General features: G+C 48.3%; 1 protein-coding gene across 1 annotated transcript in view; it reads right to left on the bottom strand.

Moving 5' to 3' along the window:
- The window catches only part of ADCY2 (adenylate cyclase 2), a 400,165-nt gene that overhangs the window by 11,201 nt on the left and 372,846 nt on the right, over positions 1 to 16,118 (bottom strand). Inside the window, exons 21-22 of the mRNA XM_088023724.1 lie at positions 10,393 to 10,539; positions 8,694 to 8,801 (exon numbers count right to left, since the gene is read on the bottom strand). Coding sequence (XP_087879850.1) covers positions 8,694 to 8,801; positions 10,393 to 10,539 — 255 coding nt within the window. The remainder of the gene's footprint in view (positions 1 to 8,693; positions 8,802 to 10,392; positions 10,540 to 16,118) is intronic.

A 16,118-nucleotide genomic window follows, 5' to 3' on the forward strand; every position in this document is an offset into this window, starting at 1 on the left:
CATGCAGTGGGCTTAAGCTGGAGGTTTACATGACCTCAGTGATGAATGAAGAGACCGAGTTCTGGGAGTGGGGTTTAAATCCAACGTCAATAACTCACTGGGGCTTAGTAAGTCCTGGAAAAAAAATTATGCTCAGTCTTTAGAAGAGCTCAGTTCATTTCAAAAAGTCCTTATAACTCAGCTTTTGATAAATATTTGATGACAGTATAAAGCAGCTCTTTCTCCCACGATCGAAATGATTTCTGAAAGATGTCTCCAAATATTTAACCGACGTCCAGTGACACGGCGAGCAGACGCATTCCGAGCCCTGGAACACGTCTTGGAAGCTGTTTGCTTTGGAAATTCCACCAGCAAGGAAGGCCGCTTAAAGGAAATGTATGTTTATCGAGGTCATTTTATAACCCAAGTGACCGGTAAACACAGAGCTAATTCTTTAGGCTGAAATTAACATATTAACATACGTCTCCTCTCTTGACCTCTCCTCTTTCGTCTTTGCCTTTCTTCCCACCCATCAAATATTCACTGAGCACCTGCTGTGGTGGCATCTGTCTGATGCTGAAGGTTTAGAACTGCTGCCTAGGAGCACTCTCCCCTGGGAGATCCGATGCGACCTCACAGTTCTCTAAAGGGAAGGTCTGCTCGCTCCCAGGTGAGCTGATAACCACAGGGTGAAGACTGGCTCTCACGTGGTGGCTCCGAACACCTGAGTGTCAGGTACCTGTCGGAGGGCATGACTGGGACTCAGAACTCCCCAGCGTCAACCCAAACTCCAAGGCATGAAAACATACTTACGGAGAACGGTCCCATCTGTGGTTCCCTCTAACTCCCCTGAACTTGGATTCAGGTGGGCTCTCACTCTTTTCCACCGATCTCACTTTACAGAGAACGTATTTTATTAAAATGCACATTTCGGGATGTTCCGGCAAGCATGCCCCCCACCCCCACCTTCACATTTTAAACGATTTTCCAAGAGGAAGTTAGTTACCAAGCACATGGCTCACTGTGGACCCATTGTCATGGTTATGAGGGCTCGTACCCGACAGGCCTGGTTTTTAGATATATTAATGAACGAGTGACAAGATCGTCCCCATGAACACTGGGACGCCGTACTTGTGCCGGCTGCTGGAAATTTCCGAACAATTAATAGCATCAGTGTGTGCATGTATGTATTTAATCCTCATGGTGAGTCCCATGAAGGACTTCCTGTCTTTATCCCCATTATGCAGATGGGGAAAGGGAGACCCTGGACTGTTAACAACTTGTGTAAGTGGCAAACCAGGCGTCTGACTCCAGGTCCCGTCTTAGCTGCCATCTTGCCCCCCTCCTTGCACGTGTCTAGAACGTGGTCGGACCTTGGCTGTTTGCGTTGTGTGTATCATCCTCAACTTCGCATCGTGTCTTTGACTTTCCCTCCACTTCAGTTTATTAATTGTTAAACCTTTCGCATTGCATTCATTTTTGTGAGCTTCCTCAGGGATAGATTTACGTAAAATACGCACAAACAGGTAGACAAATAGGTAAGCGGTTTTCCTTGATCGCCTTGCTGGTAAATGGTGGCAGGGGGGTTGGAGGATGAGTTTAAGAGATATTCAGCTGATGCGGAGCTATCCCCCGGAACTGCTCATTAATGGCTCTGGAACTAGCCATGTGGTTGGCTGGAATTGTACTTGGATATCTTAGTGCACGCTCAAACTGTGTATCTAAAACTAATATTATTATTTTACCTTCCACAAGACAGCTCTCACTCTTGACTCTTGTGCTTTGCTAATGGCGTCATCAGTTGCAAATCCCTGTATCAGAAGCCTGAGATGCTGGCAAGCCTGGCCTTTTGTGCCCCCACCCCCCCCAACCCCTCAGCTCCTAAGTCCGCCTCCCATGGGTTCATTTCTGCCGCTCACTTCTTCCTTTATTTTCCCAGGACCATGGTTTACACTCTGACCACTACTGGCCCGAAGGCAGGAAGTTCCCCCAAATACCTGCCGAAAGCTTTGAGTCAGGCAACCCTGGGTTCAGCCCCAGGTCCTATGACCATCAGCTGTGTGGCCTTGGCTGAGTCACTTAATTTCTCTGGGCGCCAGTTTCCTTATCTGTGATGGGCCGATAACCGCCTATCCCCCAGGGTTGTGGGCAGGGTGCCATGAGGCAGTGAAGTGAATTCAGTCTGTATCCCTGGGGCTCAGGATTTATTTCATTCCTTTAATGATGGTTTAGAGAAACATGTCACTCTGCTTGACATGAAAAGCAGCTAGGAGGAAAATGTCAGTCAGAAACTGTCTCAGGCCCCAGTTTAGAACTTTCTCCCTGTGCACACATGAAGCATCCTACAGAGATGTATGGCTTTGACAATGACCCGAGTGTCTGACATTTCCTGAGTCTTTGAGATTTGCAGTAGATTTCGTGAAGAGTAATGGTCTCGTTTCCTTCAGTCTTCAGCTTCCCGTCAGGAGCATGAAAGTAGGAAGACATTTCTCCCTGCTTACAACACATCATGAGGGAGCTCTGGTGTCTGTACAAAAATGCACAGCAGAGACCAAAACTATTTTCTCCTTTTCCAGTAACGGGAACTATGGTTATTAGTTTCAAAGTGTGCTTTAGCTACTATGAAACCACGGCAGAAGGTCTCAGAGTGACTCCTCACTTCTTCCCTAGTCAATTTGGCAGAGTCCCTCTGCGATGCACTGAATGTTTGTGTCCACTCAAAATTTATATGTTGAAGCCTGATCCCCAGTGTGATGGATTTGGAGGTGGGGGCTTTGGGAGGTGGTTAGGTCATGTGGGGGGAGCCCTTATGATGGGGTTAGTGCCCTTACCAGGAGGGGCTGGGCAGAGCTTGCTTCCTCGCCCTGCCTTCCACCATGTGACACACAGCAAGGAGATACCATCGGCAAACCAGCAGGAGGGTCCTCACCAGACACCCGATCTGCTGGTACCTTGGCCTCGGACAGACCAGCCTCCAGAACTGTGAGAAATAAATGTTGTTTGTCACTCAGTCTCTGGCAGTTTGTTAGGGCAGCTGACTAAGATTGCTTCCAATATTCCATGTTCCCCAGCACTGAAACTGTTTGCACTCACCTTTCTAGGACTGTGAACTCCAGAGGGCAGTCATGAGCAGGTACCTGGCATCTGCCACGGTGGGGAAAGAAAACATCTGCCAGATGTCCTAATAGCTAAATAAAATCTAGAACAGCCAAGCCAGAGACGGAGCCATAAACCCCGAGTCCGTGAGTGCGGATGGTAAATGCTCATTGCTCATTGCTTTGCTGGAAGCTCAGTTTCGCTAATACACAGGGTGAGCGAGTACAGGAATCTCGTGGGTGGGTCCCATGGAGCCTGGGATCTGATCTGGGGCACGGAGGGAGCTGAGTAAAGGAGAAACGTTTGTGCTAGTTGGCAGCGGTGTCTCTATAGGGCAGACTCGGCAAGAACCCGATGGAGCAAAAGACGGTGCTTAGTAACAACCCTCGAGCTACAGCCCTGGGTCTGCTGGTGCATTTGTTTGGATATAATAAATAAACTACTACATTTACTTTTAAATGCTTTTAAAATCAGGTAATTTTTACATAAAACTAATAAATAATTAAATAGAATAATTAAAAAGGGAATAAGACTACAAAAGCCTTATAAAATTTTAAAAAGCACAGTCCGCCTGCCACGGTGAAGAGTAAGATCTTCCCAGCACCTCCTGCCTCTCTGCTTCTTCCCTCCCCCTGTTTTTTCTGGTTCCACAAAATATTTCTTTTCAAAGCATTGCTGGCCATGGGTATTGATCTCCTTGAGACTGTGAATACGAGCTAAAGGTCGGGCTTATTATGGCAATAACATAATCAAAGCAGGAATTTGAGTGAAAGTTTTCATTCCTGTATTTTGGGTTCAACTTATCTAGGTTCTTAATAATATTTGACAAAGATCAGAACCATGTACACAGTTGCTAAGACCAGGGAAACCCCGATCGTTGATTAGGGCGTGCAGGATGGACTTCCTCTACGATACGGCCCGTAGAGCCCCTCAGAGGTGGAGTGGTGAGGCTCCAGGGTGCGGCGGAGGGGATGAGGCCAGAGGGAGTGTGGTGGACCGTGCAGAGAACACGCCGGGTCTAAATGAAGCAGCTACTTCTGTGTCCTAGCTGCTGATTATTGTCATCAGGGATGAAGATCAGGTAGATAAGCTACCAATTTTCAGGAGAGATGATCTTTTTTTTTTTTAGTGAACTGTCCTTTTTCTAAAAATAATACTCTGTAAGTCAAGAAAAACATACTTGTAACCACAATCTGCTCTCACGGATTCCAGTGTGAAGGCCATGGCAAGAATAAGCAGGAGACTTTGCAGCTGTGGGGCCTGGAAGCGTTGTGGGGCCGGGGGCGGGGGGTCCTGGCAGCGAAGGGAAGGGCAGCTCACTTCCGTCACAGCTCATGTGTTCCTCCGGCGCGTGTTCATGGAGGTATGAGTGGGGTTAGAATGCCAGCCCATTCTCCGCCTAACGTTTCACTTTTTGACAAGTGCCTGCTTCTTTTTGAAAACAACAGTCAGTTGTTATGCGTAATGCAACCAACCATTTAGCCGTGTTGTCTTCGAGCTTCAAATGAGAACGCACTGTTTCATTTGAAAAATACAAACGAAGCAAAACAAAGGCAGACATAACAGCCCTGCTCTGGCTAGGTGTGGAGAGGTTGCTATGTCTCTGCGCTCCCCGTGCGTACAAGGAGAAAATGAGGAGGTACTTAGGAACACGCGCTAAATTTCAAAAGGCTTTCATCCAGGTAGCTTTGCCTCTTCTTGGATTTAAGAAAAGCACATTAATCCTTGATAAACCCAATATATTTTGCAAATTGAATGTCTTTTGTTGTCAAACTAAGTATGTGGCTAAACAATGAATAGAAAGGTTTTTTTTTTTTTGGCTTAGAACTAGAAAAACAAGTAGATAAGTTACAGGTACGTTACAAAGGGCAGAAGAGACATTCATTTCTTTGATATGTATCAAGTGTGGTATGCCCCCCACCCCAATCAAATGTAATGCACTTTCCTTGCAGAAGACTTGCACTGCACTTCCAAGTATTTCTAGGATGACCTTCCCAAGATCTAATTAAACGGCCTACATAAAAATAGCTCATACTGAGTAAACTCCCCGCATGGACGTAATAGCTCATACTGAGTAAACTCCCCGCATGGACGTGATGACATATCCTACTGCATTTACGTCCCAAACCCTTATATCCGTTCTGTTGGAGGGAGCAATTGTATCAATATGCAAAACAGTGTACAAGTCACAACTGTATTATTATTATGGCTATTAACATTTTTATTACCTGCTCTGGCCATGGAGTATTTTGCATATTAATGCAGTCTTCCCAATAGCCTTATGAAATGTGTATGCTCCCCATTTGATGTAAGGAAACTGGAGTGTAGAAAGCTGAGCTATTATAACCAGTCATGAGTGGTCTCACTTGAAAGTCATGCTCTTTCCGCTCTACCATTCAGTAGTCACTTATGGACAGAGTGGTGACTGGTAAGAAGTCAGGAAGCAGCTCACGGGTAGCTAAGAAGGTCGGTTTGTTGGTGGCGGTGGCTGAGGGCAGGAGGGATGGGGTACGCAGGCCGGGATAGGTGTGCCGGGCTCAGGCAGGAAGCCGCAGGGACTGAGTGGTGCCGATAGGAATTCGGCACAGACGTGAACGCGGTGCAGGAGGGGCTGGTGAAGGAGCTGGCGGACCAGAGCTCTGGACCAGCAGGTGAGCCCTGCCCTGGAGCGGGCAGCCCTGCTCTCTCGCTGCTTGTTCTCTCTTTGAACTTGGGTCAATTAGTTGTCACTGCTGTGCCTCAGTTTCCCGTTCTCCATCTGTGGCATGGGCGGTTGTGGGGGGGGAGGGATCTCTTCAGCTTGTTAAAAGCAGACTCAGGAGGCATTTAGGAAGTGTTCACAAACGTCAGGGGGGAAGAGGAGAGGGTTTCTATCAGGAGTAGCAGGTCTGTAAAACATAGGGAAGGAAGCGAAATGCTGTCTGGGCAGTAAGGTGGGCACATGTTCCATCCTCCACTGAAAAACCCAGCTCAACGCTGTGCACAGCGCCCCCTGCTGGGGACTCTGGGGGAACACCACACCAGAAGATGAGGGTGTCGGAAACTGGCTGTCCATGGAGAGCCGGGAACGTAGGCCTGGCCCCATGGTCAGGATAGGCGATGATGGTGTTGGCAGGGGCTGAGACTATGCGGAGGGGATGGATCGTGGGTCGAGTCTTAGGTGAGGCCCCTGAAGGAGAGGCGGTGTCAGGGAAAGAGCACGGACAGTGTCCCCCAGAGAGGCACCACAGGCAACAGGCAGCCCAGCGGAGGACCGGAAGCTAAGGAGGAGGGGCTTCTAGGTGAAGGTGACCAACAGCTTGATCGGAGCCTGCAGACAGGACTCCGAGAACGAGCGCTCAGAGCATGCGACCCGACTTGGATTCTGGAATGTAGAAGTGCTTCCTGCTCTTCAAGGGTAGGATTTGTGGTGTCAGTGTTGGTGAGGGTGAGGGAGGAAGTGGGAGGTGCAGAGTAAAGGTGGTGGATGAGGACTCTCGGTCTACAGAGTGTGCCTGAGGGAAGGGAGAGACCCTGGTTGAAGAGCCAGGGTCCGGAGGAGGCACAGTCGGACACGTTCAGCTTCACGGGACAATGGGGGATGCGCCCACCCCACACACCCAATGCTGAACGGCTCTTCACACGGCAGCGTCTCTGAGAATCTCTGCTCTGAGGCCCTGCCAAGGGACCGATAAGTGGCTATCGGCGACCTAAGGTCTGGAGTGGGTGCAGTCAGGTCAAGTGCCCTAAACGGCGCACCAGGGGAGACTGGCTGGAGAGGCCTCAGAAGCAGGGCTGGGGTTAGGTGAGGTGAGCGGGGGACTCCCCTCAGGCACAGCATTTCAGGAGGCACCAAAAAGCACAATAGTCATGATAAATGACATCCTCATGCAATATTTTCAAAATAAAAATTAATGCAGAAAAGTCCAAAATGAACTAAAATACCAAAAATTTAAATCAAGGTTAGTAGGTGGAATGAATTGTTTCCCGCCAAAATTCCTATCTTGAAGCCTTTCAATAAACCCTCCCTCCAAGATCTCTCTCTCTCTCTTTGCCCTGTGAGGACAGTGAGAAGGGGGCCATTTACCAGAAGGAAGAGAGAGTTCACCAGCCCTGTATCCTGCAGGAACTTGATCCAGGACTTGCAGCCTCCAGAACCACGAGACAATCCGTGTCTGCTCTTGGAGCCCCTCAGTCTGTGGTGTTCCGTTCCGGCGGCCCTAGCTGACTAAGAGCGTAAGTGCCAAATGCCTCACAGCCTCAGCAAAGAGGAGAAATGTCCCTTCCTCTATATCAGATTTTATGGTATTTTTTTAATGGTTAACTTTTCCCATAACATTAAAGGTGCTCAAAAAGTAGAAGTTTGCTTCCATCAAAACCAGGAAAATAAAATTATCATCAGTTCTGTTTTCGGTATAAATAAGGTACTTAAAATTAAAATAATGTTATACATTTTCATACCTCTATTTTACAATTTTCCAATAGTTTTTCCAATATTTAATGTTCTGTCAATAAAAATCTAACTATTAAAAATATACAATACCACCTATACAGGGCTACACATTTCTCCGTTTGCCTCTGGCACCAAGATGGCTTGGGAGGGCACTGCTCAGAACCCGAGGTAAGACTCTTCTAAGGTTTCTTTTATTGCTCATTTATTTTACTTTTCCTTATTACTAAAGTAATGCCTGCCCACTAAAAAAATAATAAACTGGAAGCAAACACCCAAGGAGAAGAGCAAACGGAATACCTATCACCCCATCCACTTGGAAAACTGCTAGCATTAACTCTGAGTCAGATGGTTCACGTTCTAGTCTCAGCCCATGATATTGAGGAAAAAGAGCAGAGGGAGCTCTGTTCAGCACGCCGCTGTTTCTCTGTCCCTCCCTTGCTCCATCCGGTCTGTGGGAGGTGGGTGTGGGAGAGGGAGCAGAGCATATGGGCTCAGCCCTTCTTTTCTTGGGAGGAATCGGCCTGCCTACAACGAGCTGTGCTCTGGTAAGTTCTGTTCCTCTGAGTTGCACCCACCACCTCTGCCTCACGGCATACCTGTCCCGGTGCCATCAGGGAGCCCACTGCCCTAAAAGGAAGGGGTGGGGATCTTGTTTATTGAACCACAAGCTACACAGCATATCTATACACACAAATATGCACACACACACACACACACACACAGAAACAAAACACCACATAATAGAAAACCCCCTCAAAACTATAGTTAATTGAATGAAGATACTCAATTTTGCCCAAACCACCTTTTCGTCCAAATTTTTCGGTGGTCAATTTGGTTTTTGTCCTCATTGTTTTTAATCAAAAGACCAAGAGCCGTCTTTTAATGAGTCATCCTAAGATAAACAGCTCTCATCTTCTACACTTTCTTGTATATTTATCTGGTATCAAGCAGCCACCAGATGGGTTGTTTTTTCCTCCCCCTGTTGACCAGAGAAAGGAGTTCTATGAACAGAACCTGAGAAGCCTCTGGAATTCCCATCTGTTTTTTCATTAGGTCTTGATCACTGAGGTTTAGGCTGTACACACAGCACAGCTTATCAGTCAGTGCATGGCCGTTTGGGCCCCAGGGAGGATCTATGGGTGGACCTGAGGCCCCGTGTGCTGTTGTGTGGTCGATACGTCTGTACCTGGGCATGCTCCTGGCTGGGCACGGCACTCAGACCCGTCGCTGCCATGTATGTGCTGCCAATGGTCTTGATCTTTTCAACTCCACTGAATTTCGGCTTGGACAGCAACTGTGAAGCAGTGACAAACATTCAGTGACTCACCTGGGTGCACTTTCTAAAGACAGTCTCAAACTCTAGTTCACAGTAATGGGAATATGACTTATTTCAACCACTGCTTACTCACACTTTGACCTTGGGCTTTGGTGAGAAAGAACACTTTATATGTTCCACAAAGAGTGTGTCCAGGGAAGGAAATGCAGTATAATGGTTTACTTACAATTAACATGAATAACCTTTTAAAATCTGGTAGTGAAGGAACTAGGGTAAATTATGATGCAAGTGACAATGGCCTCAAATAAATTTCCCAACTCTGGGTTTGAAAGGCTTAACACAAACATGATTCAGTCGGGGAGGTCTTCCATGCACGGGGAGCGTGATTTATGACCAATTATAATGCCAAGAGAACTGGCTTTTGCCTCTGAGCTCTAGAAGCTCAGTAAAGGGAATACTGATCTAGAATGGCTCCCCCCATCAGATCTGACCTGAATATTTCTTGTCCCAGGTCCTGGAACCAGTTACCAGCTTCCTACTGGCCTCCTTCCCATCCAAGTACATTAGGACTTGAGGTGGGAGGGAGAGTAGGTAAAAATAAGAGCAGAAGCTGTAGGAAAGAGAAGGGGTGGAGAGAGGAAGGGAAGGACACTCTGAAAGGTTCTGTCCGTATCTGCTCAGGAGGACAATGGCACCAACTGAGGACTGGAAACATCCTGACCCTTTGTTGGTAGTCCTGCTTTTGGGCATACCAGTGGGAATCTCTACTTGCCATGCCTTCACCATAAGTCTTGAGTCAACCTCATGGTCACAGTGGTGGGAACAGAGAAATGCACAGGTCACACAAGACATTTAGAAGGCTGGCCTGAATCCATCCTACCACATCAGTAATTTCATCACTGTATTTCAAAGTTCCATGGATCCTGATGAACCTATGTTCATGTATGTCAATTTTGCTACATTTCGCTTGATATCTATAAGAATGATGTAGCATCAACACCCTTAAAACCATAGGCGGGTTTGTTCTTAACCAAACAAAACACATTATTCTCGATGCAGGCAGAATATTGGAAATTGAAAAATGACACCCATTTCAAACTCTGAAACATATACTTTGTCCCCTCTAAAATATATTATCCCTCACACAGACTGCTTTTTCAGTAATAAAGCATGTCATCCCTGCACAGTTCAAGTTGATATCTGACCTTGGAGTATGCCGAGACAGACATGCCAATAATCTACTATGATAAAAAGATCCATTATCTCTTTTTATATCAAGAGATAAGCAAGTATTCCTCTTGGAGCTCAAGCTTTTTGAGAAAACTCACGAGCACACTGGAAAGACATTTTATTGATATTGATTTTGGTACTTGTTCCTAGGAATCATACTATCTCACACATAAAATGTATTCCTCTCTCCAAAATTAGTCAAGGACAATTAGAGAGCAAAAGGATTTAATTTTTAGCCAGCAACCACAAATTACACCAAAAGACATATTTTAAGATATGCCACAAGACTGGACTAACTTCAAATGCAATGGTCACAAGAATGCCAAAGTGTGGGACAGGGGCTACCCCTACCTGTCAAGGGTAATTCTCAAGTACTTACATCATCAAAGTCGGCGATGATCTCATTCAGGAGCCGAAGGCATTCCAAGCCCTCCTTGTTCACATCTGATTCTGTGTAGAATTCTTTGAAATCCGGAATAGAGGCAAACATGACGCAGACACAGTCATAGGACTGGTGGTATAACTCCTGCCCAGGAGAAAGAGAAGAGCTGAGCACTAGGAAACCTTTTCAACGAACACACTCTTAGGGCAAGTGTTTCTTTATGCTAGAACCGGTGAAGAAATCACCCAGTGCCCCACTCCACCTCCTCCCCCATACCAGCCCCAACCCATTCCAGACCCTGGCCATTGAAGGCAGGTGAAGGCTTCTAAGGAACAGGACGCAGGCTCTGAATCCTCAACACAGTGCTTCCACTGCCACTATCAACTACTAAGAGGGGTCCTTCCAGTAAAATCCTCTCTGCCATCTCTACCTTAGACCATGACAAGAGATCACAGACTTTTGGCTTAGGAAAGAAGTATCCTTTAAGCAACTGAAGGCAAACAAATGATCTCCCAAACTACTGTATTGGTTTAACATGACTTGTGATGGCTACATCCTTTGCATTGAGGTCTTCATGCATTTTGTTCTTTAGTGTCTCCTGAAAGGAGCAGATGAAACCCATCGAGGTACTTCTCAATTACACTGGAAAGAAGCAGTGAAATTCTCCAGGTTACTTATTCATACTCAAGCCTTTTGTTTTTAAATAGAAAGAGGCTCATAGTTTTTCATCGGTAGACATGAATAAAATTACAATGTCTTGCCAATACAATTTTAAGGTGTTTCAATGTTTTCAACATACAACCTTCAAGTTCAGTGGCTGTTTCAGAAAGGGAGGGTTGTTATGTGGGCACAGGGGCTGGTCCTGGGTGTGAAGAGCTCTCTTCCCACTGGTGCTGGCTCTTCAGGGCCTGCAGGTGACACAACACGGGCAGGAAGGCCAGGTGCCGTGGTGGGCACAGTGCAGCGTGGGAAACACCCCCTCCACCAGGGACAGTGAGGAGCATTCTGTTAAACAAGATGGCCGACCTCCAAGTGGAGAAAGAATGCTGGTGGCCAGGGCTTCCTGTGTGCCTGGCAGGGCAAGGGAATCCACTCCACATGGACATTATCGTGAGCTCTGCTCTCTGGGGCACCCATATGAGTCCAGCAGGGAGAGAGCACTTCAACAGCCCTGTAAGTCCAAGGTTTGGTGGCCTCTCAGAAGAACCATTCTTCCCCCACAGAGGTCTCATAACAAACATCAGGACAATGGCGACCCATGAAGGTCATAACCACTTCCTGAAAAATCTAGACTCATGTCGGCTTCCTGTTCTCAGGGCCAACCACCCAGTAATGCCTTCTGCTCCTGCCTCACAATCTTCACAAAATACATGAACAATGCAATCAAGGTTTCTCTTTTCTACTCAGCTCTCAATATGGTTGAGCTGGCTGATTGTGCAGACCTGTACTTTGTCTCTCTGAGGAGTTGTTTCTGTGAATATTCATAACCTGGGAAGACAACATGAGACACATGTGACTGCCAAGCTTAGATTCTAGTAATGCTGACGAAGCCGGGGAGTCAGGGTACAGGGGAGAGAGAATCCCCTAGAAGCCTGTTCTAGTTAAAAATGCCAGTTTTATAAAAGAAATGTATATTGCACTGACTTCCCTGCTCCTCAGGAAAAGGAATACATCTGCAAGACAAAGAAATATTTTCTGTCCCCTGCATTTCCCCATTGTCTCCTGACACTGGCCAGAGTGACCGTCTGGGGAATGAGGATGATAAGAGGCAGGCCAGAAAAACTCAGCACTGACTCCACGCCCGCTGCCTGAATAGGCCACAGGCATGAACTTGACCCTGACTACACTCCTAAGAGGCTGGTGCTATTATCCTCAATGTACAGAAAGGGAGACTGAGATGGAGAGCGGTTACATTACTTGCCCAAGGTCGCAGTTACCAAGTCTGATGCACACTTGACTCTTATTAAACACTACACTTTACATGAGAACCTGCATCTCCTGATGACCACAGACTGTGCTGCTTACATTCAGGGGTGGTGTGGGCCTCCAACCTCGTGCAGGTCATGTGCTTTTACCTTTCTCCTTTCCCCCTGAGGTCTTCAAGGGCATGTGGAAATGGGAGACAATAAAACACAAGACTGAACCGACTGGCAGTTTGGATGAAGGTCCATTTTAACTGCACTGGTTTGGAGTCTAATAAAACAAGGTTTATCTACTGGAAGGAGTCTGGCGTGTTATCTCATTCCACTGTCCTCAAACAGGAATGCATGGGACGGTCACCAACGGGTCCCCCCTGACCAAGTGCCACCTGGGGTTGGCTCCAAGCACGTGCATGTTTTGGAGAAGGTCCATGGGTTCTTCTGCGGTGCAGCTGGATTACGAATCACAGGCTAAATGAGGAAATGGAAGGTCAGGGGAGTGGGGTGACACACCAAGGCTCCCGGCTGGCCTCAGGGCCAGGACTAACCTCTGGAGCCCTGGCTGGGCACACTGCAGGTGGTGAGTGCTGCTGGGGGCCTGGGCTGCAAACCACTCACCCACTCTCTCTACAGATCAGTCACTCGGAACCTTTGGGGAAACACCAAGGATGAGCGTGCATCTCTGGCCCCGGGGTCTCTGATTCAGGGCTCAAGGACTATTCTTGAGAAACAGGGAAACTTCACCAATGGGAAGCTTCATAAATTCCCTGGAGCCAGTGAAATGTGCAGGTCTCAGAACCATACCCTAAACTCATGAGAGGTTCCCTCAGGTCTTTGGGTTGGGCTTGGGCGCCAGAGAGGACCACAAGCTGATTGGTTGATGGCCTGTGCTTGTTTCAGATTTCTAGAGGATCTGGGCATGGGGGTAGGGCAAGTGGGCAGCCTTTGAGGAGATTTTGGAATTCAAAGTCTAGAATGGGTGACTCTCGTTGGGCACACTGCTGCCAGAATGTGTCCCCGAGCTTTGGAGTTAGAAATGACCTTAGGCATCATTTCAACACTTGCTCACACGTAACCACTCTGCCAGACAAGCTCAAGTAATTAAAAAATAATCACAGAACAACTGCATCTCTGTGCCCACTGCCCCTTTTAGTCTGCTGAGTGAGACCCGTTCTTCTTCTCCTACCCAATCCAACCCTGGACAAAGACTTGGGACAACCCCGTGGCCCTTTCTGTCACTGTTGGGTGATTCAAGTCCTCTTGTCAGTAATTAAAGTGCCCAGCCCAACGAGTGGTCAAAACTCAGAACCTGGCTGAACTTGGGGCTCTTCTCCTTCCGCAGCATGAGCCTATTGCAGTGGTGGGGGGGGCCTGTGAGAGGCGGTAAGGGGCGCGATTGGCTTCTACACTCTCTCTATTCATGCTTCTACTTTGAACCTCCTTAGCTTGCTTAGTCAGGTTTTGCAGACCTCCAGGGGTGCAGGCCACAGAGAGAAGGATGTGTCTGATGGAGCAGGAAAGCGCTCCATCGAATCCATCATTCTCCGAGGGCACTCACGCCTGGCGGACATTGCCATGGGTGACTGAAGACTCACTGTCGCTTCCTCCATCACTGAACATCCCACCTGAGGTTCCCTTGCTATGGACGATACACTCCCTCCTGCTTGTGACCACTCTCTGCCCCAGGCTCTCTGGCTATTCTCACAGCTTCCCTGCTGGGGCCTGTTCACCCCTCCAGGTGGCTCTGAAGAATAGCATCTCAAAGAACCCCATGGCAACTGTCTTTCTCTTGCTCTGTCCCTGAGTAATGTTCAGCCTCCTTTGCCCTCCCAAGCCAGGACAGTTATACCCCCACCTGCAGCCCCAGCTCTCTCAGCCCAGACACTTCAATCAGTCCCTGCCCTCTGCATTTTCTACTTGTCAGGGACCTGCCTGTCACCTGTGTCCCCTAGAGGTAGGTGTCTTCCCAGGATATCACTCAGTGGGCCCAGCACAGGGTATGCATGGCAGGTTCTGGTCCATGCAGAAGGCTAGAGGTGAAGGGAAGATCCCTGGGGGGCTGCCAGCACCCCTCTTCCAGCCTCCAACCTCCTGCCCATTCCTATGCTTCCTTCTAGGGAAGGGTTGAGAATCATGCAGCCAGTTTTCAGGAAGGGCATTTGTAAATGAGCAAATGATTCAGTGCCCCCTCTGGAACATGGGAGGTCCCGTTTGTGTGTCACAGGCTGAAATTGACTTTAGCATCTGGTGTGTGCGTGTGCACACGCGCGCACACACACATACACCCTCCCTCCTGGGGGCCTGCTGCATGCTAGGCTTCAGGCCACATGTTAGGACCCACAGATGAACAACACAAGCCCTGCCTTAAGGAGCACAGGGTCTAGTTGGAGAGAGAGAGCAAGTGACGAGAAATTGAGAACAAAGCGTGACTGGTGCTGCTTAGGCCCAGGCGTGGACATCTCTACTGGGTATCCTAGAAAATGTTAAGAACTGCTGCTAGCACTCAGTTTCCAAACTCCTAGCCAGGAGGACCTCCCATTTCCCACTTCCCCCCGCCCCCAGTTGACCTATGTGCTAACCATTTAGCACCTGTGTCCCCAGTTGTCACCTAATGCCCTAATTTATTCAGGGGAGTCAAGTAATTAGACAGCACAAAAGCATCTCTGACAAGCGGGACGGCATTCTAGGCTGACTCTACAAGGAACATGGTTGAGGGGTCTGGCTGGAGGGGTGGTGGCAGCGGCGGCTCACAGCTGGGAAGGACGGTACTGTTTGGGCACCGGGTGAATTCCCACATCCCTGCAGGGACATCTGGGTCCTGTTTTGATCACGCTTCAGCTCTCCCGCAATGAGGCTGCCTGTCTCAGCATCACAAGCCATCCGTACCACCTGGAGACTCCATTCGGCGACCAAATGTGGTCTTTTCAACAAGTGATGAAAGCTAGCTTTGATGTCTGCTCAAGAGGCCTCTCGAAACGTTCCTGCTACAACATGGCAGTTTCTAGGGCTCGGGTCCAGGCACACAGAGCTCCTCCCTGAGCCTGAATGGCCTGTTGCCTGATCTGGCCAAGACCCTGGGCAGCTGAAGGACGGAGAAGCTTGCAGAAGTGCTAAACACGTCCCGAGGGAAGGAAGAGGCGCCTGCAGACACTAGCAGTGGCTCTGCCCACACGCTGGGAGCACAGGCGGAGTGAACAGGTTTTCATCGAAATCAAAGCTTTCGGGGATTGTTACTGTGATTTAAATCATTCTTTACTTTTGAGGGGAAATTCATTTCCTCTGAACATCCATGTGGTGGGCTGGAGAATCAAAAAGAGCTGCAAGGCTCTTTGCTAACATCGGTCCTGGCCGAGGTCATGTGTCATGTTCCCAAGGAATGTTCCAGAAAACCATGCCTTGGTAATGCTTATGGTGGAACTGAAATGCATACTCCTGTCCTGCCCCCCACCCCCCCGGCAAAGGTAACCCTGGGTCTCTGCATTCAGAAGGCGTGGGTGCTCACCGCACCCCCCCCCAGAGGAGGACCTGAGAAGGAGGAGCTGCCTGGATGGAGGGCAAAGGGATTACATTGGGGTTTGCTCTCCATCCTCCTTGGCCCGTGTAAAGGGAGAGGGAAGAAGGCGTCCTTGAAGCTATTAATAAATTCCAGTGGGCAGTGATTCTTAAGTTTTGCATAAATCTGGGATATTTGCTTACAAGATAACTAAAATTGAGTGTTGACCGCAGGCCAGGCACCGCTCCAAGAGCTCTGCATGAATTCATTGCTTTTAAAATCAGTCTCAGCCTCTGAGACAATGGAGGCCT

Source organism: Eumetopias jubatus, unplaced genomic scaffold (genome assembly GCF_037043125.1).
Source record: "Eumetopias jubatus isolate StellerSeaLion01/CBP00866 unplaced genomic scaffold, mEumJub1_p1.0 scaffold_5, whole genome shotgun sequence".
Classification (NCBI taxonomy): Eukaryota; Metazoa; Chordata; class Mammalia; order Carnivora; family Otariidae; genus Eumetopias; species Eumetopias jubatus.